Raw genomic sequence first — 27,701 nt, forward strand, 5'->3', positions numbered from 1 at the left:
TGTGTGTGTATTTTAATTTGACAAAATTCACAATCTAAGTCACTTTCTCAAATTGTGACAGCTAAGTAGACATATAATGTAGTTTATATTTGATATTACACTATCATTTCATAATTATCAGTGTTCCACCGCCATGTGTCCCTACATTTTGCCTCCTCATAGTCAAAGGACATCAGAAAACAGCATGTCTGGGTAAGAATAGACAATTACACAGAACATCAAAAGAATGCATATATACATGTTAATAATCATTCTAGATTTAATTTGAAGTTTCACTCAGGCAATTAAAACCATTGTGACATTGACTGGCAGCACAGGAAACCCCCAGAGAGGTCAGTTGTGCTGGTCAATTTTGTTAAAGTTTAGCTTTTGTAGAATTCAGAAGGCAACTGAGCATGCTGGATAAAAGATGATGTTGTGCATTAAAAATTGATGAGAAATTTATTAAGATGAGGGATTTTTTAAGATGAGAGATTTGTTATGCAGTAGAGGTTAGGATCTGTGTTAAAGCATCTCTGTTCCTAACAGGGAAAAACTGTGCATCTTTAAAGTAAAAAATCCAGGCTATAGGAAGCAGACATTCTTTTGCAACTCATTGGAGTTTTGATTTCATTGTGGATTATATGAAGTTTTAAAATTTGTAAAATAACAGCTGTATGACACTTGTATCCAGGGAGTTTTCCATTAGTGCAATACACGTAATGCAGAGACGGTCTGCAAATTGTGCACAATACATGTTGTTAATACTGATGTGAATAATAATAATAGTAATAATAATAATAATAATAATAATAATAATAAGAAGAAGAATCAGAAGAAGAAGAAGAATTTCCTTTAAACTCCCAACACATTTTATCCCTTTTTCTGTCCATTTGAGAATGGCAACAGGTGATGTTTAAAATTTTATTCCTGGCATAGAGTTTTTTTATCCTCCCTTAAAGGAGCACATCTCAAGGATTTTGTTCCCTGGACATTCTGAATTTCATTGAAGTCCTGCTAAGATGAGGCAGGTAGTCAACATACCTGGGCTACAGCAATACTGAAGATCACTCATATGTGTGACCCATCATTGCGACATTGTCGTATGAACACCGAAGGATGCGTGTTGCTCTCTCGTTCTCTGCTGATTGAGAATTATTTCCACTGACTGCTGCATTGACACATCTTAAAGCCTGATAGTTACATTTACATTTATACACTTAGCAGGCGCTTTTCTCAAAAGCGACTTACAATGTTTATTGTGTAGTGTTACTAGCCCACACACCTTATTCACCAAGGTGACTATTATGAAAGGTATTAGTCAGGTCAAAATTATATTAAATTTGAATATTTCACATATTAACAAAAGCCCATTTGATATTGAGCTCATGAATAATTCACAACACTGCAATCATATTGATATACAGAACTAGCAACTGGCCCGGAGGAGTGTGAAAGCCAAAACAGCATTTCCTTTACTTGCTTGATGTAATAACAGCATTGGGGGGTCGAGTAAGCCTGTTGGCATGCCTGGGGAAGGGCCGGGGCCATGAGAGAGGGTCCCTGGGGAAGCCCCGTCCACAAATTGCATGTGTCAGATCAGCCTATCACCTGGGTTAATGTTAGGGGACAGCTTCTCCGAGCTGGCATGCAGACATCCAACTATTAATAGGCCAGTATCTTTAGAATGCACAACGGGTACTCGCGTCTTGACAGGGATTGGGGAGGGCAGAAAGGAAACTGTTTGCAGCCCCCGTGGTGTATGGAAATGCTGCAGGGGGTGATGGCAGCACTAAGTGGAACTGGATAGACATGTGGGCCCATGCACTTAATATTCTTCTCCAGCAGTCAGAGACAGACTTCCCTCGGAAGGTCAGAGAGAAGCAGTTGGGAAGAGCACTGCAGTCACTGCGTCACCCCAAAAATAAAAATAAATAAAATAAAATAAATGCACATAAAAATAATGAGTAAAAATAGACCTTGCACCATGAGACCGGGACACAAAGGGGAGAAAACTGGTCACCCGAGACCTGGACACAAGGTTTCCGCAAGTGTGCGATCTCCAGGAGAGACATGGGTCATGTGCCAACTGACACTGGACTCTAGAGACCGACCGTAGGAGGAAGCAGGACTGCAACCCTTACAAGATCGTTGTTGTGAAAAGGTCTATGAAGGGAGCGTTCTGTAACTGTGACAAAGTAATTAAACTCTCATTCTTTGTCAGATAATTGTTGTGAAACAGATGTTTGTATTCATGGAAACGTGCATAGCTTTTACTTTTTCCTATTGGTGAGATGTACATGCCCTTGACCATTGCTCTATTTGCTGTCTTTGGTCTAAGGTCAACGGCTTCAAATACTAATTGAAATGTATCTCAGTCAGACATTCTGGTGGTATCACAATGACCCCCACTGTGGAAATGAGAAATATTACCAAACAAGGGGGGTCCATTTAAAAAGAAAACTATTTTGAGCTCTTCCAAGGGGATCCAATGGCACGTCTGCAGTCGCTGGTGGATGAAGCCTTACTGTTCTTTACAAGTGCAGTTTGTGCATGGCAAGTTTTTTCACCATTTTCAACTCTGATGGCCATTCAAATTTAAGGTGTATTATTTCAAGAAAGGAGACATCTGGTGTTTCCAAAGACGGTAGGCAGCTGAACTGTGTCTGTTTCCCAACATGGTAATCAACTGTCTTATTCACCGTAAGAGTACATTGCAGGGGACTCTGTCTTTGGCTCTGTGTGATGTGTGATCTCCCCACTCTTTGTCTTCACTAGGTGATGGGAACCCCAAGGAGAGCAGCCCCTTTATTAACAGCAGCGATGTGGAGAAAAGTCAGCAGTACGATGGCAAGAACATGGCCCTGTTTGAGGTAAGCCCCCTAACCCTGGCAGCTTTCTACCCTCGTGATGAAAAAAACGGATTGACACAGATTAATGGGGAGAAAATTGAAGCAAAAGGACCGGTAGACAGAGTCGGGTTTCGCAGAGAGGACAGGATTGTGACTCAGCGTTTTTCTTTTTTTTTTTTTTTGGCAGCACGACCCAATGTGAAATGTGACGCACAGCTAAAGGTGCACTGTGTCAAAACATAGCTTAATTACATAGGTAAAGAAGAAGGTGTCCGAAGTCACCTTCCTTGCCGATAGCGCTTTCATTTTCAAATCACTTGCCATTCTTTCTGAGACCTCCTTGACCTCCAGGAAACAAAATCTCTTAGAGTGTTTGATGTGAAGATAAGCAATGGTAAAAAGGTCTGACTGTGACCTTCACCAGTATTCCCTAGATCCATGTTAACTTTCCAGAATTTTTTCACATGGTCCCTAAAATATCTTCATATTGCTTTCAGGCTGTGCTCTGCTACGTTCAACTGATTTGCAAGTTACAATTTGTGTGGAAGACAGAGTACATATGAGTGTGATTTTGAGCGTTGTAAATGTTGTAAAATTGCTGAATACATGGACAGGTCCTGTGCATCAGCAGCGTAAAACCTGATGGAGAGGAACCATTCCTACTGTAGCACAAAACCTTTTCATAAATCTTCCACAACATGCTAATAAAGCTGTGATTAGCCAATGGTATATTGCAAGGTTGCTGTAAAATTACAATATCACTGAATAATTATGAGTTTGCTGAAAAATCACAATGTGCTTAAAAAGTTTGATATTACTGAAAAATCATGAGTTTGCAGAAAAATTACGATACCGACAAATGTAATTTTTTTTTCTACATTGTCTCAGAATCAACCTAAAGCAACTTTTGAGAGCATTGCGGTAATGTTGGAGAACTTGTCAGAACTGCTGTCGTAAAAATGGCTTTTAAATTTAATGCCAAACTTACAAAAATGCTTTCAGAAATTTTTCACAACCTTTGGCTGGCTGAGATGTCCTCAACTGGATGTTTTAGTGTTGTAATCCGTCATGGTCTCCACACGGAGAGAGACGATGGACCCAGCTGCAGGTGCTCAGAGCTTTTTTCAAAGGGGCAGGCGAAATCTCGTGGTCGAAAAACAGGCAATGGGTCACCGAGGAGCAAACGTGGTTACAAGGAGAATCCAAAACTCTAAGTCCGAAAACAAGCCATGAGTCAGGAAAACCGGGGGAGACAATGACACGGAGGCAGACAAACAAGGGAACAGGGAAGGAGTCAATGAAAACAGGTTTTAACCCAGTGGTCATAGTAGGCTGAACGAAGGTTCCGCGATCCGTTGCGTCTGGAGCAGCCCTTTATACTCCCATTCCTTGATCAGCCACAGGTGTCTCTGGTTGCGTAGGAGTGGGGGGCGTGACATCATCATTTTGGAACATTACTGTGTGTCTGAGTAAGCAGTGGCATTTAGCTGTTGGCACAAATTCAGTTTTGATAAAAATACCCCCTGCAAGTTGACATGCTTGGCAGTTGCTCCTTCAGGAGCTCCGATCAGCAGGTCTGTCTTCACAGTTTACACAGGTGATGATAGCTTCTCAGTCCTGCTTGCCCCATTTATTTCACACCTGTGGAGCTTTGGGCTTCAGCCAGGAAGCTTGAAGGTCACATGGATGGCCTCTTGAATATAATGAATATCAGCATGAGTTTTACACATGAATTATAAATGTTTCTCTCTCACTCAATATAAACATGTATGTATATTTGAAATTTTGTGTGTGTCTTCACATGTTTTAAGCATATGTGTCTGTGAGAGTGATCAAAAATATTTAACTTGCTGAACGCTGATAACGTGGTAAATATTGAGACTGAAATCACTAAAGATGTGATGCCTCAGTAAATACCATTATAACATCCATAGTCACTTAAGGTCAAGACGCTTTTGCTGAGGAAGAGCTTGCTGTGTCTTTCTTGTGCACTCAGGAGGTTTGATGTTATATGATGAATGAAGTGGCATAACCTCAACAATTCACCCAAAGAGTGTTCATGAAGCAAATCTTGGTAAGGTTTGATAGGCCACACCAGGTACTGGTTTCCTCAGTGAGAGATTGAGAGGTTGTGCAAGCTCCCTGCAACCAGTCAGGAACAGGTTCTTCTTGTCTTCCTTGATGTGCGATCACGGTAACACCATCTATTCGGGGTGGCTGTGTGCCTTCCCACAGGAGGAGATGGACACCAGCCCCATGGTGTCATCCTTGCTCAGCAGCCTGGCCAACTACTCCAACCTCCCGCAGGGCAGCAAAGAGCACGAGGAGGCCGAGAACAACGAGGAGGCGCGCAAGAAGCCCGTCAAGGTAACAGTGCACTCCTCAAACACTCCATGAACAAAAACACAGTTGGGAATGGAACTCCTGGCCACAATGGAGGGCAACATCCAGGCCCTGGATTCACGAGCACAAACCACAAGGCTCAGGATTCATGTCCCAGTGGGAGAACCTTGAGCAAAGGAGCTTTACACATCAGTTTCCTCCTTCAGTCCAAAGACATGGGTTTCAGGTGGCTTCATGACTCTAAGCTGGGACACCTGGTACCGTAGTAGTTCGAGCTGCTGCCTTTGGACCCAGTGGTCACAGGCTTGATCCCCACCTTTGGCTGGAGTGCTCCTGTGAAAGGTAATTACCCTAAATTGCTTCAGTAACATTACCTGGTTGTATAAATGGGTAAAAAATTGCAGGTATACTAACATTGTAAGTTGCTTTGGAGAAAAGCATCAGCTAAATGAATAAATGTAAAGTGCCCAGTATGTGTGTGTGTGTGTGTGACCATGCATATGTGTGTGTCCAACGCTGTGAGTTGAACAGGAAAAATGTTTCAGCTGAATACTAACAAGTATTGCAATCCGCTTTGGAGAAAAACCAGCACCTAATTTAATAAAGGTTAATGTAAAATAAAAGTAGTGAAAGAGGACTGAAGCACAAATCCAGTGTCTGGGAAAAGTTGAAGCTCAACAGGAAGTGGGCAGAACTGCAACCAGAAGACTATGTTTAAACCCGAGATGATTAATAAGATGAATCAGCTAAATGAATAAGCTGAACGAATCAATTAGATGTTTGTAAACAATGAGGTACTCAAACTGTGAGGATAACTCAGGTGAGTAACTCTCCTGACCTATAGAAACCAAGATTTGTCCATTGATGTCGCAGTTGAACATGCAGTCAGTCACAGTAAACCTGACGGGAAATTAATAGATTTCACTTTTTGTCTATGTTACTCTTCCATAATTAGAAAGGCGTTTTTTTTTTACACTTCTGTACTACTACAAAAGAGTTGTAAAGAATTTTACAAATCTAGAAATGGATGAATCTAGACCGTCACTTGGCCATAGCAAACCATATTTTCTGTGTTGGACACTTAAGTATGTTCTGAACCTTGAGGTCATCTAACCTCGCAAACCTGGCAAAAAAAATGATGTTTAATTAGCCTTTACATTCAAACAAGTCCCTTTTATTTCACGATTCATGATATTATTAATTAACACTGGCCTTAAATATTAAAATTAAATTTGTCCTTCAGAGTTTCATCATCAATTCGAATGAATTTAGCTCCATTATTAATTTGAGCAAAAAAGTAGAAACTTAATTTAATTCCACCATTAAAGTTATTCCTAATGTTAATAGAAGCTAAAAGGTTTGCAAATACTCAGCAAACAAATGTTTGCTGTTTAAATCACATTTATAACAGCGTCTTTGAAAACATTTTAATGTAAGTAGCGTGGCGGGTTTGGCTGGTGCCCGCTGTGTGGCAGATCTTGGGCTTGTCAGGCACGGACACTGGAGACAAGTAAGTAGAGGACCCAATCGCGGGTTGGTTTTATTCATGCAACCAGGTTTGAAGGACAAGACAAGATCAAGGTCGGGAACAGGCGAAGGTCTTCCTGGGCGTGAGCATCACAATGCAGGGAATCCAAATCTGGTAGTCGTAAAGAACAGGCAAGGCACGAAGGGCAAAGCCGCTGAGACTGCAAAGGCACAAGGGAATTGCAAGAATCCGCATTGACGTGTGGGCACGGGGCTCCTTTTTTCCCGGGTCTTCCTAATTGGCTGCAGGTGTCTCCGCTTTGCTTGTTCCCGGGGGCGTGACAGGGCTCAAGCCCTGCTTGGGCTGCCTTGTCCCGTCCTGGGTGCGTTCCTCGGCCCTGTGCCCTGTGTTGCCGGGTAGGCACCGGCTCGCCACGACCCCACTCGGGACAAGCAGTTCTTGGCGATGGATGGATGGATGGATACGGATGGGATTTTGTTTTCCACAGATGCAAATCTTTGACAATGTACGTTTTGTTTGCAAGATTATTCTGGTTACCTTTATGCTATTTAGGAATATACCTCTATAAAGTATATTCAGTATGACCTCTCCTGGCGAAAATATCAAGCTCTACAAATGTGATTTGGGCGAAAGCAAATGTGCACTGTGGGAGATATTGCTTTCATATAAAGGCCCCCCTTGCCAACGTTATTTGTAATACATTGCCACGGGAAGCTCAGTTGTGACAAGTGACATTTTGGATGGCCATGAAATAATAATACTGTGGTTTGAGGTGAATAATTCAATGCAGGAAGTGTGGTACTGATTTCATCTGGTGACACAATGACAGACGCAATGACAGACACGTGGCAATGCGGGAAAAGCAGTTTCGTAGACTTGGGTTTGAGCCCCCCCTTCTGCTGTAGTACACTTGAACAAGATGCTTACCTTGAATTGATAGTAAAAATTATCCAGCTGTTTAAATGGGTGAAATATTGTAAGTGGCTTAATAGTGTAAGTAACTTTGGAAGGAATTTAATATTAATGAAAATTCTCCTTGAGGTTTTCTCCTTTATTATTGTAATTACTCAAGTGAATCGTTTTACAGCTTATTATATAAACATTGTGCATTTGTAAAGGTGACTACACAGAAGCTATTTAATTGAGTCAATTATTTTGCCTAGAAGTCTACATCCTCAGCCAGCTGCTAACTTCTGCCCCTATTTGTACCGAAATGTCTGATCCTCCCGATACCCATGTTCCGTTTGTTTCCAGTCTAAGATTCTTGACGATTTTTTAATTGCCACGAAGACATAACAAGGTTTTAAACACTTCTAGCCTCAGTGATAATAATGCGATGAATAACCCAACATGAGTATCCATTCTTGTGCGAGAAAGGAGGAAAAAACTCGGAAAAAATATTGGATTTGTTTCTTCATCAGGGCCTCCTTGGCGGAGATAATTCTTCACGTCTTCGGCTCCTCGCTTAATTAGTTCCCCGTGCCAAAGCATCTGCTCTCCAATCAGCTGGCGCTTCAGCGGAAATCTCCACATCATAGCGAGAGGTATTTAATTAGGAATGGATCACATTTTCTCATTCTACAGAAAGGCGCCTTTTTCCCCTCTTCAGACTTCGGTGTGAACTGTCAGCCCCTGCATATGCAGCCAATTTGTTCTCTTATTTTGGATAGAAGAACAGCATTGAGACCAAGGTACAGGTTGCCACTCTTTGAAAAATACCGCCTTAATGACGGTTTTTTTAATTTGTTTCTCGTATACTTATATAGGACCTTGGTTTTCTGTTTATGAACACAAATGCGGCAGCAGTCTGTTTGTAACTCTAATGTCACTTTTGCAACTAAGTCTCATTCAAAAAAGTTTAATAATACAAGTTATGTTCTGTAAGAATCTTCAAAATACCTATAGCAAGTTTTTAAAAATAATTTGAGACTTTTTATTTTAATAAAAACTTGGATTAAAGTTCAAACAAGTTTAAAATGGCTTAATAAAATATGTTGTGTCCCTTAGCTCCAGTTCAGTGTGGACTGTTGATCATTCCCATAAATGCTCAGGAACACCAGACATGATGAGCAATGATAAACCAGAGTTGATAAAACCTGTGGAAGTGAGTTGAAGTGAGGTGGTCTAATAGTCCTGCTCTGTTTAGGAGCTCTTTACTACCATCTGTCAGCTGGGTGTGATAATACAGGTCGCATTTGTTCTGTTGAAGAAATAAATTTTAGATAAAGAGGAGAATAAAACAAAATTAAAACTGAATAAATTTTTACGTAGTTGAAAATGTCTAACTTGACCATTCGTGAAACAAATAACCAGTGAATTTCAAATGTTAATTTCCAAATATAAGTTTCTGAATAATTTCAAAGGCGCCAAAACACCTTTATTATGTTATCACACACACACGGTCGCGGCAAACCAGAGCCTAACCCGGCAACACAGGGCGCAAGGCTGGAGGGGGAGGGGACACACCCAGGACAGGATGCCAGTCTTCATTATGTTATATTAAGTGGAATAAGCCAATATCACTGATGCCATTGCAATTTCCAAACACTGCATGGTTGAAGGTATTTAACTCAATGACGTTTTTTCAAAAGTTATGGAACTTAGTGTGTGAGTGACAGAGAGTATGTTCCACTGATGTATGGATGAGTGACCCAGTGTAAGTAGTGTATCTAGCAGTGTAAGTCACCACGGTGAATAAGGTGTGTGGGCTCATAACACTACATAGAGTTCATTGGAAGTCGCTTTGGAGAAAAGCATCTGCCAAATGAATAAATGTAAACTGTAGCTGTGACAGAAGGGTTTAAGAGGGACTCTGCTCTTCTGCCCTTGAGCCAGGAACAGCAAATAACGGGCAGTGTTTTTGTAAGATGCCTGGCTGTATTAATGGCTGCGGTGTACAGCTCTAGGGGATGCAGGTCACTTTGGCTGAAAATACCGCCTGAGCAGCCGAGCAGGAACATTAAGGGTGCGGCTACCCAGCGGGACGTTACGGGGCTCAGCTCTGCGGCCTGCGGTCGCTGCAGCGTTTGGCCTTTCTGGACCGGTGCCGGCCGGCTCTTCTCCCCATCTGGCCTCCGTAAACCTGCTTAATCTGGTCAAAGTCATTGGCAATCACATCCGATTCTCTCCCCCATCCCTCCTGCTCAGGTCGCCGCTCAATAATTCATCCCACTGGAGCAGGAGCACATTAGCGCCGTCAGGTTGTACGCATGCAGCAGCGCGTGAAGACCGTGCTACAGCGTTCGACCATCCCCACCTTCCCATAATCTCTTTCTTCTGCTATAAGTCAAGGTGGTACTCCTGGGTCCTCTCCCTCATATCGTTTATCTCCCTCCCTGTGTCCACCCCATACACTATACCTCCGGGCGAACTGCCGCAGGCCAAGAGGGCAGAGCTGGGCAGCCAACGTTGATCCAGAAGGCCACGTCTTTGCTGGCTGTAAACTGAGGGTCATCGACTGGTCGAGAAAAGAAAGGACACGACGCGGGGCCGAAAACAGAGGACCTCTGGGACCCCATGATTTGCATACGTGTGTGCTAGCCTCTGACGTGAAGAGTGTTTCAAACCATCCACGTTCTTCAGCATCCAGCCCCAGCTAGTGGAATTTACTAGTAACAGGGATGCATTCTTTCTAGAACTTTCTGCAGTATCTCAGAAATATATGCATCAAAGGAAACAAAAAAAAGAGGCCAAATGATATAATGGGACATTACAATAAAAGATAAAATGAAGAATCCTTAAAAGAGTAAAAACATGTAAAAACAAACACCAGAGGAGAAAAAATTAATAATAATGTAAAGTACATTTAGAGCTACATTTACTTGTATTGATTTAGTAGATGCTGTTCTCTTGCTGTACACTCAATTAGTTCATACCACCACTTTTTCAGTGTACATTGTGTAGCTGTAAGTAGAATTTATTTGAGACAATTTTTTTAATTTAAGGGATAATGTATTGAAAATTTATGCAGCAGATGTGGGATCGGGAGAGAGGTTTTTTGAAACCCTTCCTTAATGTGACCAGAAGTAAAATATGTAAAGTAAAAAAATAAGCACTTAATCAGCCATTAGAACAGTATGAACCAACCAGATGCTCTCAGTGACATCTGCACACATTTATTGATCTAGTTGGCTTTTTCTCCAAAGTAACTTACAATTACTCATCTATTTATACAGCTGGGCAATATTGGAGCAAGAACCCTGTTCAAGGGTACTTCAGCTGGAGGTGGGATTTAAACCTGTGGGTCCAGAAACAGTAGCTCTAACCATCACACTACCAGCTGTCCCACACTGTCTTCATGACACCATACCCCAAGTTGATGTGCTTCTCTGCACCGTTTCACGTCTGTAATGACGTGATACTCAGCTCTTAGTGTTTCTCACATTCTTCCATATCGTAAATATCTTCTCCCGATGCATTAACCACAGCATCTCTATTCGTGACTCTCCACCGTACTCCATGAATTTTTAAATCTCTGTATTTTCATAGATCTTTGCATCGTTTCTCCTGGTTTCGTTTCAATACAATAACAAAGTTTGATAAGAGCTGCAGAACACGCAGCTCTGTATCATTACTCTGAGGTTGTCCCTTTTTTCCCTCTTTATCGTTCGCTCTCGTTTCTTCTCTCATCCGTGCGCTATGAAACAATACCGATGGTGTAGTTATACTGCATTCTATCACATGTCAAAGACTTGCACTGATTTGAAAGTGTTGTTTAAGTGAAATATCACTAGTTTTGTTTTCACTTCAAATTCTTTGAAGCGGATGTTTTGACCTGTATATATCATAGTACCATGAGTTCTTTGCACATGTAAGCTGCTCTTACTGTCTTCTTATCAAAGTCAGTGACAGCATCAGGAGTCTTGTAGTAAATAAATGCTTTCAGGAGGGATAGTAGGAGCAGCAGGTGGTGTAGTGATGCCTGGTCATTGAAGAACCTGGGTTTCAATCACTGCTCCCACTATAGTGCCCTTGATCGAGGTGGTTAGGGTGAACTGGTAAAAATTACCCACCTGTCTAAACATGTCTGAACACATCACTGTAAGTAGAGTAGTGTTTAGACTTAACATTGAAAGTTGCTTTGGAGAAAAGAGTCAGATAAAGTAATCAATAGTAAGAAGACTGGATAAAAATCACATTATAGGAATCTTAGATGAAAAATAGTGCTGAGATGTGGTAGCGTAATTCGATTTGTTCTTTAGAAGCGGAATTTCTGCCGAGCACATGACATCCTCCAGAAAGGATTTCTTTGTTATTTGAACCTCATCAGATTGTCATCCCAGTCTCTTTGAACAGAGCATATATAACTGAGCGTGGAATAGATGTTTGGATTGCCCTGTCATATTCGCCTGTTCAGAGTGCTGATTAGTGAAAAGGCGATGATCTCCCTGACAACAGACACTTACGCATGGCTGGTAATGCTTCAAAAAGCATTTATGTGTCTTTACTAATTCGTGGATGGGTAGCATACGAGTAAGGTTTGAGAGACAGCATTTAAAAAAAAAAATAAATTACATCAACATTCTTTTAAAGTATCCTCACGTGAAATATGCGCGTGCGCAAGCCTTTCTATTCGCACCGAATACTTGAACAAGCCACTTTATGCCGCTCATTGGTTTGGGTGTCTTCATTTTTCAGACCACAGCTGTGCAGCTGAGGCAAGAGGTTCTGTGAATGATTTTGTCATTTGGTGCATTATTTTGGTTTTAATGCTAAGCCTTTTCATACTAGAAGAAACAACCCCCTTCTGTAGAAACGTTGCTTTGCAAACAACAGACTTTCATTATGCAGATGTGAAAAATTCATCAAGTACACATACATTGTCTGAAACCACTTGTCCCAAACAGGGTTGTGGCAAACCAGAGCCTAACCCGGCAACACAGGGTGCAAGGCCGGAGAGGACACCAGTCTGTCGCAAGGCACCTCAAGCAAGACTTGAACCCCAGACCCACTGAAGAGCAGGACCCGGTCAAACCTGCTGCGCCACCACCTCCCCAATCCATTACGTAGTGTTATTATAATTATTTAATTATTTACCTGTAACTTTCAGCCAAAGCAACTAAGCATTGTTACTAAGTTTAGTTCATACCTATGAATATGTTGCTGAAACAAATTGAGGGTAAGTACCTGTCAAAAGGAGACAGGGGGTGCGGTGGCGCAGTGGGTTGGACCGCAGTCCTGCTCTCGGGTGGGTCTGGGGTTCGAGTCCCACTAGGGGTGCCTTGTGACGGACTGGCATCCCGTCCTGGGTGTGTCCCCTCCCCCTCCAGCCTTACGCCCTGTGTTGCCGGGTTAGGCTCCGGTTCCCCGTGACCCCGTATGGGACGAGCGGTTCCGAAAATGTGTGTGTGTGTGTGTGTGTGTGTGTGTGTGTGTGTGTGTGTGTGTGTGTGTGTGTGTGTGTGTGTGTGTGTGTGTGTGTACCTGTCAAAAGGTACAATAGCTGGATCCCTACTGAGAGTTAAACTGTTCATCATTGGGTTACAAATCCTAGATGTTAACCACTCCAATGCATTAGCATACAGTGTGTATGGCATGGGGGAGCATGGTGGCATGGCAGGTCCAGCCGGTGCCCACTGCATGGGGGTCTGAGGGTTGACCCCTTCATGGGGTGCCCTGCGACAGACTGGTGCTGGGTAAGGCTTCGGCTCACTGTGACCCAGCTTGGGACAAACGGTTGCTGACGATGGTGTATGGCATGCTGATTTACAACAGGTTGAAATGAATGTCTGGAAGTAGCTGTTGTTCATGTTTTAAAAGCCCAAAGGACAGTCTCCACATGTGACTTCCAGCTGCTGATCCGAGGTGGGAGACCTTGGGGACAGAGGTGCCGGGTGGCATGCTCTGGTCCTGGAGCAGCTGGATGGTCCTCCTGAAGGGGGGGGAGTTCCGCACCTGAGCCCAACAGCTGGGCCTTTGGCTTTGTCCCACTACACTGCCCACATTTCTGTCGCTTTGTTGTCTCTCAGGCAACAGAGTGCATTGCTTCAGACGTGTTCTTGGCCTCCACCACCCCAGCCCCTGAGCCCCACTCCATATGTGGTGCTCAGAGGAAATGAGGAATCCCAAAGACTCTTGACAGTTAGTGACGTAATGCAGTGTTTTGGATTTAATATTTCATTCTTCCAGTATTGTTGATAAACATGAGACATCTGAGGATGACCTACAGGGTAGAATTAGTTTTGGTTACTAAATGCACATGGGTTTGAGTAATTTAGTTGCGAAAGTTTTGGCATTGCCAAATCTTTCGCTACTAAATTAGTGAGCCCTGCATGCACTTAGTAACTGAACTAATACCCTGCGGCTACAAATATTTTCTCGTATAATTAATTTTCTTTTTTCGCTTGATTTTTCATAGAATTTAGAAAACGGACTTTCCCCACTTTCTCTCACTTTCTTGGCCATCTACTTGTTTCCATCCTTGACTGAACATTTTATTTCTTGCTCAGAGATGCAAAGTTATTCCAGAATTTTTTATTCTGTCTCATATTACAGGATGAGCATGATCGTGCTTCCTTGGAAATCCATTGTCATATTGGATTCCCGGCTGGCTTTAATATATTCATCTGGGGGACGGTGCATTGATCAGCAATCAAGTAGATGATTTACTGAAGAGTATGTCAACAAAATCTACCAATTTGCTTACCTCAACTGGATAAACATCTTTTGTTTTTAATATTTTAATATGCTTCATAAGTGAGTAATTAGGATGAGGTTCAAATAGTATGTCCTGTTTGCATTCATTTTGTAAACTGTGTGCATTTCATCCGTGTTACACACTGTTATGGGTTCAGAAAGAAGCCTTGCATCTTTATAACATGCTGAAGGGTTGTTCTCAACCCAGTCCTCCTGGTGATAAATGCTTGAACATCTAAGCTTGTTTGTTATAGACGCTGGGATAACGAAACAATCCTTCATCTCCAACGAACTTTAATCTCGTGTTACACTGGTAATGTGTCTGAGACAACCGCATTTATCTTACTGCCTCGCAAGTCTCTCTATACAGTTCAGAGACGGACTGGACTGGAAGCCAATTATCTTTTGCCAGTCAGATTCAAGTGAAGCCAAGTATGCGAAATATCCTGTCTAGGCTGATGGTAAATATATCTTTCCCATCCTTGTTGTTGTTTTTTCTATAGAAGTCAGCGGGGATCTGTGAAGAGTGGGAAAATTTCCATTGCACCAGTAGGAAAGAGTGTACAACAGATTATTCTGTGTGTGCTGCAGAGTCTGGCTATGGTATTAAAAGAAATTAGCCTGAAGTCACACGCAGTGCGAGACATGGTAATATGGAAAACTGGATCATTAGCTATGAGGCATTTTCAGAGACTACCGAAAAGGTTGCAGGTCATCCAGTGGTTACAGTCATAGCCTTGAAATAAGAAAATTCTGGATTTCAATGTCTGCTCCAAATCTAGCAGCCTACAGCAAGGCTTTTACCCTGAACTGTTATGGTAATGTCCTGCTCTATAAACAGATAAATCAGTGTAAGTAGATTAGTAGAAAAAAAAACTTTTAAACTGACTTGGACAAAAGCATTCTGGTATATCTCGCTTGCTGCTCACATCAAACAGGCGTACCCTATAAGGTGGCCTCGTAGTGTCGTCAACAACAACAGAAGCGTACAAAAATTCTCCCAACAATCCAAAATAAAAACCATTTTATATATCAATGTATGTACTATTTTCTTCTTATTCTGATCCTGTTGAATCAAATGTTTTATTGCACTTCAAATCTGAAGTGTAACATTTCTTGTTTATGTAGCAACGGTAACCCAACAACTCATCAAAATTTTGCCCAACAAAGCAATATATTATATGCTGTGTATTTAATCCTGTTATATGGAAAGGCTGTGGCAGCTGCATATCAGCTGACAGAGAAAACCTGTAGTTCATTCCTCTGCACAGCTGTCTGCATCCATAGTCAGTTGCTCTTCAACTGAAAGTCATCTCCTCTTTCTTTTCTCTGCTGGAATCCGGGGCTCCGAAAGTGCAACATCTGAATTCTGGGAGAAAAAAAATGACTGGCTGGTGCTCAGGCCAGTGGGGTAGTTTGTACTTTATGGCAGATGAGTGAAGCTTTCAGAAGCCTTTGTGCTGCTCGCACTGTATGATTTCAGCTCACACAGGGAGACTTTCAGCAGATTCAGTTATTTACAAACCTCTATATTTTTCGTCTCCATAGTTACAAGTCAGAGAAAACCTGTCTTTGTACACACCTCTTCTGATGTGGTTCACTTTTCGCGCAACCTGTGTTCACCTCCTCAGTCATTCATTCATTGTTCTTTTTCCTCAAGATCACTTTTGGTTCAACCTTTTGTGATCCTTGAGGTTCATCTGCTGGTTGACCCACCTTCATCTGTCCCCTCCTCCTCCTGTCATTCGAATTTCTTCAGTTTACCCTTCCCGATGGAGCTAATCTTGCATTTCCACTGATTTTTCTTTTGTGGTGAAATTCTGACTGCTGTCTTTGAAATCCAACTTTTCCCTGAAATCTCTTTTCATAATGTCCTGATGGATGAAGCGCAGTGAAGTGTCTTTACTAGTGGTCGCCTCTTCAGTAGTTATTGAGTCAAAACTAGTTTTTATGATCGTGTTAACATTTTCAGCAGAGAAGAAATTCCAAGCAGGCACCTTTAAGACCTAATTACACATGTCTGTGCAGTAGTGGTTAGAACAGCTACCTTGCAATTGAAAGACAAGGGTTTGAGTCCCCAGTCTTGCTATAATACCGTTGAGCAAGGTCCTTATCCTGAACTGCTACACTTAAAAAATTAAAAAATTAATTACCCAACTTGTGTAAATTTGTAAATAATTATAAGAAGCTTACTATACAAGCCAAACATTATAAGTCACCTTGATATGAGCTAAATAAACATGAATTTAGTAGATCCGGTGATATGAATTACTCTGGAAAAGCTGTTTGCTGTTTTTTCTTCTTGTGTTCCCTATTTAAAACATGCTATATAAATATATAAACAGCGAAGACATAAAAAACAGGTGACAAATACGTTCACTTGGGTCAGATGTTGGGAAGCCTGCTTGTTGAAATTTCGCGCCCTGACGGAATGCTTAGTGATGCGGCACAGAATGGGACTCCAGGTTACACTACTGTCATTGTCCTGTTTCCATGTTCCCACTGCTGTGCCACATTGGCTTCCCGTCCAGTCTGAGTCACCTCTCCGTCTCTCCGCTGTCTGTACGTGAGCTATTCTAATACACAACTGCAGGGGCTCTCTGATTTAATTAAGGCTTGCAAATTGAGCCATTGTGCTATTTGATTAAAGCAAAGTGGGTTTATTTTGTAGCAAAACAGTCCTTATTGACTAATCTTAACATATTATATAATAAGTTTTTTTTTAAGAAAATTATGCACCTGAAATGGAGTGAAACTCGACCTTCGGTGTTGTCATGGTAACAGAAGACAGGGGACTTCAGAAGGTTGTGTGCCTCGTAAACTACACTGAAAATAGCTGCTTCTCATGTTAAAAATTGCTTTTGCTCCCCCAATTTTAGACAGCGCCTTTCTTCACTGTGCCTACAATCCTTACACCAAGTATGTGCTGCGTGATTTGGCTGGATACCGTTTGAAAATAATGACACTAATTGTGGAAAATAATGTGTCTAAGAATTACTCTGTTTATTACACAACAGGGTAAAGTTGTGCAAAAAAATTCATTTACACAATATCAGTTACGAAAAAGAAAACAATTTTATGACTAGCCGAAGCCCAGTTTGTGATATGTGGTTCACTGTGAATGTCGCCTGTTAGTCAGAGGATGTTATGAGTTTCATTGATTCACACATCCATGCTCATTTTGCCCTGTCTTGTTTGCAGGTTATCATTAGGATTTTGTGCATTAATGAGAAAGCACATTTATGCCTCCCCATTAGGTCTCAATGCAGCAGTCATATTTTATTGAGTGATTACCTTTTCCTGTGATTTACCTTCCTTTCCAAAAGATTTCAGTCATTGCATTACTGCGGAATACAATGTCTGGATGTAGTTTTCATGAAAGGGAGGCTAATTGAACTATATTGATGCAAAATGGTGGGGAAAGGGGGACTATTTCAACCTCATCTCTACAGCAGTGAGGCAGATGCCCGTGATTCTATGAACGTTTCAGGAGAGGCAAATTGCTGAGTTGCTTAAGTGTTACCATAGTGATGCCTGTCTCTCACCAAGATGATACCAGGTAGATAGCACACCAAGAAGATTAATCGTCCACGCAGAGGAATCATTTCGTCCTACTTCTTCCTATCTACAGCATTGCCACAATGACTCTTTCACCAGTTTATCCACATCAGAGAATTAGGGCCGTTGCAGTTCGGATGACTTCCCTATGAGCTAACATGCGTGCCATAATTAATTGACCATAAGGGTGTAAGCCCAAGATGCTTGATCATGACAGAATATCCATGGAAATAACAATTTGTAGTTTTGGTTGGTCTTGGTCAGCAAATGAGGTCGTTGTGTCCTTCCTCTTCAGTCTGTTTGTAACACAGAGCCTTTTTTTAACAACTTCTCACCATCTGTTAGACAGATGAAGCTCTAGAGATTTCAGGATGTCGTAGCCAAGCCTGGCTTCAATAACTGGACATTGCTCTCGTATCGTAGAAGTCCAAACTCTCCTCATTACATGTGATAGCTGTGGTGGTTCAGTGGGTAGTGCTGTCACCTCACTACACTTCAGCTGTTGGGGCGAAGGTTCGAATGTGACTCACTTTGTGTGGGGGTCTTCCTGTATCTTTATGCAATTTCCTGTGGGTGCTTCACTTTCCTCCCACATTTTAAAGACATGCAATTCAGGTGAACTAGTGACGTTAAATTGCCCATAGTGAGTGAGTACGTGAGGTCCAGTGTACCAATGGGAGGTACATTGAGCCACTTGTATTGATTTACCTGTTTATGCATGCTTTACTGCATCAATTCAGAGTAAGTACCTTGATCAAGGGTTCTACAGCAGCAGGTAGATTTGAAACCCAGCAAGATGACAGAAGAAACCACAAGGCTACTCACTGCAGTGCATTTTAAAAAAATGATCAAAGACATGAAATTTGCAGAGTTCATCGGGTATTTAAGGGGAGGTGAGCTAGGTTTGAAATCTTTGCAGCAGGCCACCAGCAATTGTGCCGCAGTGCTTCTTTCGCTTGCCCATTGCCTCTAATTGGAATTAGATCTCTGGAGTCCTGTCCCTAGGCAGCCATTCCCCAGTGGCCCTTGTAATCCATCAGTACTGTGCAGGAAGGCCCTCGTTTTCCAGGCCCCATCTGTGGAGATCAGCCACAATAAGCCCATTTGCACGTCTAATTATTTTTTGGTTGCTGAACAAAAAGGTGTTTGGGCTCAGACTTCTGCTCAGTGATCTCTGTGGGCCACCTGTGTGTCTAATACTTGATAGGCAGGGTGTGGTGTTTTGAAGGATGGACAGGAGTACAATGGCATGAACCTACAGAGGCAACCAAGCCAGTCTTTGGCCAAAGACCTAGAAAATGTTTGTCAGCTTTTAATATTTCTCATATCTCCACATCCACAACCCAATCCCTTCTCCAGGCTCCGAGGATGGGCACCCTGATGGGCGTCTACCTGCCTTGCTTGCAAAATATCTTTGGCGTCATCCTCTTTCTTCGGATGACCTGGCTGGTGGGCATCGGCGGGGTGCTGGGCACCTTCATCATTGTCTTCATGTGCTGCTCCACCGTAAGTACCCTCCCTTGGCCACCCCACATCATAGTACCCTCACTCAGTTTGTACTCCATCATAATGCCATTCATTTCCCCAGCAGGTGAAATGGAGGGAAAGGTGCTATACATACTGAAACAACATATACTAGGGATAAGTTTCCCATGTTTAATAACTGAAGACACAGCATCACTAGTGGGCTGCAGCAGGTTTGGCCAAGTCCTGCTCTTTGGCGAGTCTGGGGTTCAAGTCCTGCTTGGGGTGCCTTGTGATGGACCGGTGTCCCGTTCTGGGTGTGTCCCCTCCCTCTCCAGCCTCGCACCCTGTGTTGCCGGGTTAGGCTCCGGCCTGCTGTGACCCCGCTTGGGACAAGTGGTTTCGGCCATTCTGTGCGTGTGTGTGATAACATCACTAATGTACAAAGTACCATAATTTTTATCTTTTTTGGAAATACTGTAGGTTTTGATAGATAAATAGATAGATAGGTCACAGTTATTACAGCGATGTTAATAAAATACATTACCACCGCGTGTTTACAATCCATAGGATTTGCTACAAGTTGTGATAATACATTTCCTGTTTAAGAGCTGTATGAGGATTGAAGGCTGATCTATTAATAGCACTCATCCGGATGTGGGACAAAAAACAAGGCTTCTTACCTGCCCACTTTGTTCCCTTTCCATCTCTGATGTACAGTGCTGTGCTGCAAATGGCATCATTCGTAAATGATGCCAAAAGCAGTTCATTTGGATGCCTATGGCCTGGAGCACACATAAAATGTCACATGTAAAGTGTACTCTGCAGGAGAAAACCAATACGGTCTTTCCGTTTACTTTCTTTACCCTGTGCCTTCCTTCAGGTGACAGGGAAGATTCTGTAACTGATACATTTATTCTATTAATGATGAATATAATTTGAAATGTCTCATAAAATCTCCGTGTGGAAATGCCTATCCTTCTTCGGAGGCGATTAAACATTTCCCGCCTGAAAAAAATATATTTAAACGATGTATATCCCTAAATTTGATTGCAAAAGGTCTACCAGTGTTAGTTTTGGGTAACTACTTACAAATGTCCAAAAAAGGCCAAAGGAGAAATTTCAGATGTATGTCAAAAAATATACTTGTAAAGCAGCAGACAAATGCAGTGACATGTCTCCTCCCCACCCCCACTTGGCATTTCATCTCCTGCCTTATCCAGCCGGCCCGGACCCCAGGGACAGTCCCTTACATAACGTCACCTCGGCTAGAAAGATACGAACATATAAACCAGATAAAATTAGAATAAAAAATGTCTCAGGGAAAATAAAACCCGAAATAAATCTGGCAGGATCACTGCTGAGGAGTGCTCCGGTGGAAAGGAATGAGGAGGAACTTCAGACGTGATGCCTGCCGGGTGCTCCTGCTCCTGGTGGCACAGAAGACGGTGAAGTTCCTGATGTCTTGGTGAAAGCTGAGTGTGGCGAGCTCTTTACTCAGTTTCTAACCCAGCATGTCGTGTTTATCGGCTAGAGGGGAATCAATCAGCTGTTATCAGGCGAGGAGCAGCGAGCCGTTTTGCTTTCCAACCCTGCAGAAGACCTGAACGACAGCAAAAATCACAGCCTTACAGCTGAAGATAGTGTCTTCGGACCATTCTCTCTTCTCGGGTGGTTCAGTTCGATCCAACAAAAACAACAGGCTCTACTCGCACACAGGGCCAGCGCTAGGGAGTTCTGGGACCCCTGAAAAAATATTGATGTGGGCCCCCACCACCCTCCAACCATATCATTTAAGGTATAAGATATGGGCCTGGAGGCCCACATCTACAGTGCTATAGGGATTTCCTACAAAATAACAAAACAGACAGCTTAAATAAATGCAAATAAAGATTTTTATCGAACATCAGCAAAAGCAAAACACACAAATATAAATTAAATACAAAAACAAATAAATAGCAAAAATCTTCACTAAAACAAATTTTCATTAGTAATGAACATATCGACTCTGAACATTATATTTTATTCACACACATTGACTGAAAATGCTGGTCATGAGCGGGGTTGCAGCGAGCCGAAGCCTGCCCTGGCGGCACAGGGCATGAGGGGGATGCACCCAGGACGGGATGCCCTTTATATTATATTAAGTTATATTATATTATAGTTCACTCATGTTTCTCTTCAGCTCGTATAAATCTTTCGCCTTTTACTAAAGATTTCCGTGGAGAGGAACAACCATGAGTTTTACCAATTTTTTGATGCCTTGCTTACGCAGGGCTTGAAAATGGGGGGTGCGGTGGCGCAGTGGGTTGGACCACAGTCCTGCTCTCCGGTGGGTCTGGGGTTCGAGTCCTGCTTGGGGTGCCTTGCGACGGACTGGCGTCCCGTCCTGGGTGTGTCCCCTCCCCCTCCGGCCTTACGCCCTGTGTTGCCGGGTAGGCTCCGGTTCCCTGTGACCTTGTATGGGACAAGCGGTTCTGAAAGTGTGTGTATATTATATTATGTTATATTATACTATACTTAAAGCTAATAAATGTATCCATCCAAGAGAAGTGAATTGTATTTGCGTTTTCTTGACAGTGTTGTTCTCTTAGAATGTATCACATCAGCAGCCGGCAGGTCTGTAATCCTTGCGACACGCATATCCATTTTTTTTTCACGTGTTATACAAACCAACTCTATTTACATAATAGCGCAAAAAGACGGGGACTTTAACTGTGTATCGTTTGGTCAGCGCGTGCCAGTACAGTAATGAGAAAGTGATGTGACAGTACCATTGGAGGCGAGGGGGCACAGGCAGCAGCTCTTATTAAGTGTCCTATTCCCGCCAAAGTATAAAATCGGGTGGCGAAATGATCTGTTCACGGCATCCCATCACAGTGACATCCCTACAGTGCACTAACCTGTCTTGCTAAAGAAGGTCTTGATAGACTGGGATCCAGCAGTTCTCCTGGCCTCCCTCTCCTTCTTTTGATTACATTTCTGGTACCCAGATTTATCCTTTTTTTGAGCTGACATTTTCAATCACTCAGTCTCCTGTTCTTCCACTGTAACTTCGCTTCTAACTTCAACTGTTCTCAGAGCAGCCTCAACTCTGATTGGCGATCTTCTCTAGCTGGGGTGGGACTTAAAATTTCATTGGGTCCCTCCGCTGTTTGTCACTGGCTGAGCTGAAATAATTAATAATCAACGTACTAAACCATTTGTAGGGAGGGGAGAGGAGATATTTGGAAAACTTCTTTCACAAAATTGCATGTTTTTGTAGTTTTCATTAAACTCTCAGGCATACAAGCTGAACCTGCAATATATATCCTAGAATTATTCATAGAGTAGGGGCCTATATACTGGATTTAGTGGGGCCCCTATAATTGTTACCACCTTTCACCCCACGGCCCTGGTCGCACAGCAATTCTGAGCATTTCAGACTGGGCACACTGCATCATGGGTACTGGGCAGAGCGTGTTGTTGGCAGCCTGAAGCACCCTTGGTCAAAATGGGAACTGACCATCTTGGAAGTGGATTACTCAGCAAACCTGTTCCAAGCAGGAGTATGCATCACAGTCTCCTTGGCTGTTCTAACCCCACCCCCACTTTGAAGGGGATGATTTTATGGTCTCTAGCGGCACCACGCATAATCAGGTGGCAACAGGCATATTGGAGAGTTGGGCCAGAGCGTCCCAAATTGGAGAACCACAGATGCCATTTGGTTTCACCTTATTAAAGACTGTTTTTGAAGGAGAAATTGAAACACAGGCAGCTGTTCACAGAGCCCCCACTGTGTTTCAAACTATTTTTGAGCCTCGTGCCCAGCGAGGTGTTTTCCTGAAGCTTCCGGCTGCGGAGATGGAGAACAACATGCCTGTCTCTCAGGAGAGATCGCGCTCGGTCTCTTGTTCGGTTATATAATTCCTCCTTTCTTCTTCCTTGAGCCTTCAGCTGTTAATCAGCCCCATGGCTTGAGGTTTTTATCGGCTCTCCCGCCTGAGCTTGGGGTCGCACACCGGAATGACTTCTCGGAGCACTGAGCACCGCGGGCTTAATGTCTCAACATGATATGCTTCCCAACCGCTGCCTCCGATCCGCACAACATAATGCACTTCAAACAGACCAGCTTACTGCGTTAAATATTTATCATTGTGGCCTTGTTTGATTAGGTTGTGGAAAAACAAGTCATTTCATTAAAAATGTAGGGTCTATTGATGTTCGAATCTCCCACAATAAAGCAGGAGAAACTCAGATAGCTGTAAATGACTGGTAATTGACCAAGGGTCCATTTTCATTTTTTTTCCCAGTGTTAGGTACCAGGACCAATGACTTTGGTATATACGTATTACTTTTGCACTATTTCTACACATTTACTACTTTTCTTTTCTCAGAAGTGACTTACAGCATTAAGCTGCTTACACTGATTTACCCATTTATACACCTGGGTCATTTTTACTGTGTCAGTTTGGGGTAATTATCTTGATGAAAGGGCCTAAAGCATGAGGTGGGATTTGAGTGCAAGGAAGCAGCTTTAAATGCTATGGTATTTGCCAGCCCCATGCACTTTGATTTTGCCCTTAGACCTGTTCCAGTATTTTCTAGAAGCTCTTTAAGCTCGCTGATGTCTCAGCAGGGACAGTGCAGTCCCATTGTTAAATATTTGACGCAGAGCCCAAATGGAGATCGCCTTGCCAGAATTGTGTCGGTGTCATTTGAAAGACTCTCCAAAAAGTGTGTAATGTCGAGTTATGGATTAGGGCAATGAATTATGGATGTGACAGAAAAAGAAGAAAAAAGAAATCAATGAAAACTCAACTCTGACACAGATTCTGGGCAGGAAAGAGCCAACTCGCTCCACTCGAAAATATGTTCAGCTGCAGAACAGAAATCCCAGAGGAGCAGATTTCCTACATCATGACAGGGTACACAGTGTGGGGGAAAATCCTTTTTTGCCGTCATTTTCATAACACTTTCATGTTTCGGGGTTTTCTGAAAAACAAAAAACCTAATTAAAACATTTTCTGTGGTGTGCAAAGATTCTGTCCAGGGTGTACCCTTCCCCATGCCCTGTGTTCCAGAGATCGACTTTGGACCACCGCAGTCCTGTGCTGGAAAAGTAGTTACCGATGAATGAATGAATGAATGAATGAATGAGACCAGAAGAAGACAGATTTGGAGTTACATACATAGTGGCTCATAAAGCCACAGAGAATGAAGAGTGGCTTGTGGGAAGAAGGTGTGAAATGTCATACAGCATTCCCAAGGTTGAGGAGAACACGGAAAACAGGCGAGCAGCTGTATTGCCAGTCTCAGGTGTGTGTGTGCTTGGGACAGCCCTCTGTTTGTCATGCTGGAGTTCCCAACAGTTGAGACCACGGCACCGAGCAGACAGCTGCCCTTTCCCCTCCCATTTTCCAAAGCAACCCCACCAACCAGTTCCCAGCCCTCCAACTCCCACATGCATCCACCCCGAGTCAGCCCATTGCACAGTCTGCTGTTTTTGCAGCGCACATGCACGAAGGTGCCAGTTATTTAACCTTTTTAGGGCAATTTCTAACATTCAGTCTTACTCACACACTCACAGATACACACTCACACACATCTATTTCACATAGGCAAGAAGAAATTTAGTTCATGAAATTCAGGAGTCAATGGAATTTAGAAACTTTCTGACCCAATTCTGCTTCCAAATGTATTATACATTGTGCCACATGAACACACACACACACACACACACACACATTTTCAGAACCGCTCGTCCCATACAGGGTCACAGGGAACCAGAGCCAACCCGGTAATGCAGGGCGTAAGGCCGGAGGGGGAGGGGACACACCCAGGACGGGATGCCAGTCCATCGCAAGGCACCCCAAGCGGGACTCGAACCCCAGACCCACTGGAGAGCAGGACTGCGGTCCAACCCACTGCACCACCGCACCCCCCACGCCACATGAACACTTACTTAAACAAAAGAGATTTAAAATGATACAAGGTCTGATAATTAATAAGCCATTTAATTTGTCTGAATTTCTTTACTGTAGTGTTTTCCACCCTAAGATATTAGCTGTCAGCTGTAATGTATATGTCAGCTGTAATTAATGGAATGTATATGTAGGAATATTTCATTTGGTCTGTACATACCTTTAAAAAAAAAGAGAAACAAACAAAAACACCAAACAACCATAAGAAACAAAAACGGGAATAATAAATGTCTTTCTGGGCCCACAGCATTTGGAGGTTTTGTCCATTTGCTCCTAGAACTATCTTGTTCTGACATTTAGTTTTGCTCAGAGGATCCTCAGACAGTTTTCTGCAGCAGAACACCACAATATCTCTCACCTGAAAATGCCTCTGTGCTTCATACAAAATAACCGCCTCATTATATTACAGTCTTATAATGTTTGCTTAATATCTTAGAACCAAGTGATGAACATGTCAGTGTTGTTCAGATTCCACTTTTGGTATTCATGTGTGGGAGGGTGAACAAATAAAGGCAGAAGAAATAAAACAAATAAGTACTGTCTTTGCATTCAGCAGAAGCACCAAGAAGGCTTAAAAATACTCTGTATTATTTTTGATGAAATAAACAGGTTTACTGTTTGTTTTTTTTTAACAGAAGTAATGCATAAAATGTCTAAATCCTTCTCTATAGTATAAATTCAGGTTATATGATGCATTTATGTTATATATGTGATATATGTGATGTATATGGCAGTTTAGTGTATTCTTTTTATTCTTAATACATTAAAATGAAAACATTTTGCTGTTCAAAGTGATAGATACACTCAGTGTAAATATGTAATTGTCATGACCACCATATCAAATTTAAAAAATCCTCTAGGTGCACTGATAAATAACTGTCCATAAGGACTCATCTTAAATCTCTGCCGAAACACAGGGTTTGCCTGTCACTTGCAGACCCGCATTTCATTGCCTTCTTCTTCAATCTCAGACCCAATCAGATAAGAGACAATAAAACAATTACCATCTTATCATTCCTCTTCTGAGGGTTGGACTCACTTCATTACTACCTGATTAGTGGGTAATTCAGAGGCAGAACCACGAGGGGTTCACAGGAGGAGCTATGTCTGGACACCAACGCTAACTAGATTAGTCCCCTTTGGAAAAAGGGATTTGAACATAACCAGAGGACCAGGAAGGAATTCAGATCAAAGGAGCTAGTCGACTGTGATTTTGCTCTTCCGAATCACACCCCCTTCCGTCTTCTGGTTTCCTTTTTCATGCTCTCCTTTTTCTCAATCCTGTTCCATCAGCATTCGCGTCTTTACTTGTCATCAAGGCGACGCCTCTGCACTCATCACCCAAAGGACACACTTGGTCCCCAAGCAAAGTTTTGCCCATTGCCTGGAAAGTTCCAACACTTGTTTATAAACTTGTATCACTTTGACTGCGTTGGTTTTACCCGTTCACTGTCCTCGAGGGTTTCTGTGAAGCTGCTTCGGCCATAAAATCCTTGAGGCATTGGATGGTCCCCATTTGGTGCGGCCTTCTCAAGGCGTGGATGGTGGTACTTTAGCACAGGTCCAGGGATAAAGCAAGTTGAATGAACTCTGAAACAGGACAGAGATAGAACACCAGAACACTTCCACAATTAAGTACACAATTAAAGCATGTGGAGGGGAAATAAATCAGGCCACAGACTTGACAAAACCTTGCCTGCTTTTGCTGTTCAGCTGCATACTCAAAGCAGTGATCCTATACACACTTGGTTGTGGGAGGCTGCAGCTGAATGTTGCGGGCTCTGGGAGTGTTTGTCTTTATTTCATGATAATGCTCAGTTCAGTCAGACAGGGATGAGATGGTCAGTAATGGCAATTTTTAACTCTTCTTTCTTTGTTTCCCTTTTGCCCACTACACTATCAGACCATGTTAACAGCTATCTCTATGAGTGCCATCGCCACCAACGGAGTGGTGCCTGGTGAGTTTTTTTCTTAATCTTTTGTGTGTTTAAATGTGTGCGAGTGCATGAGTAACATTTCATCTCTGAGATCTCTGGTGGACGTCTTGTGAACTTAAGTCCAGAAACAGATGGAATCCTCCCCATTTTCCCAGAGACTGGTGCTCATATCTCTGACCTTGTATATTCAAAAGTCAGCTTAAGAATGACTTTTTTTTTTTTTTTGAGAATCATTGTTGTCTTGTGCCCTTGTTATTATACTCACTTTGCACAAAAGAGTTTGCTGCACAACGCAATGTGTGAAAACAGCAGAAAGGTGGGCTCCACGGATGAAAGGGAGCTGTGAGCTTCCATACATTAGAGAAATTCGCACCAGTGATGGGAGTCATTCCAAACCACACTCAGATGCTAATCATATATCTGTTGTTGAGCTCATGGTCTTAGAACATGACAGCACAAGGTCACTAAACTCCTCACGTAA

The 27,701-nt window shown here is 42.6% G+C and overlaps 1 protein-coding gene and 1 non-coding gene across 2 annotated transcripts in view; both read left to right on the forward strand.

The window, feature by feature from the left end:
* slc12a5a (solute carrier family 12 member 5a) overlaps positions 1–27,701 on the forward strand; it is a 94,470-nt gene that overhangs the window by 49,632 nt on the left and 17,137 nt on the right. The window contains exons 2-5 of the mRNA XM_018756104.2: positions 2,758–2,852; positions 5,067–5,198; positions 19,216–19,362; positions 27,187–27,241. Of these exons, the coding sequence (XP_018611620.1) occupies positions 2,758–2,852; positions 5,067–5,198; positions 19,216–19,362; positions 27,187–27,241 (429 nt within the window). The remainder of the gene's footprint in view (positions 1–2,757; positions 2,853–5,066; positions 5,199–19,215; positions 19,363–27,186; positions 27,242–27,701) is intronic.
* On the forward strand, positions 21,486–21,599 carry LOC114909448 (U5 spliceosomal RNA). Its single transcript, XR_003797321.1, has one exon. It is a non-coding gene; the product is annotated as a U5 spliceosomal RNA (small nuclear RNA).

Source organism: Scleropages formosus, chromosome 24 (assembly GCF_900964775.1).
Source record: "Scleropages formosus chromosome 24, fSclFor1.1, whole genome shotgun sequence".
In the NCBI taxonomy this organism is placed as follows: Eukaryota; Metazoa; Chordata; class Actinopteri; order Osteoglossiformes; family Osteoglossidae; genus Scleropages; species Scleropages formosus.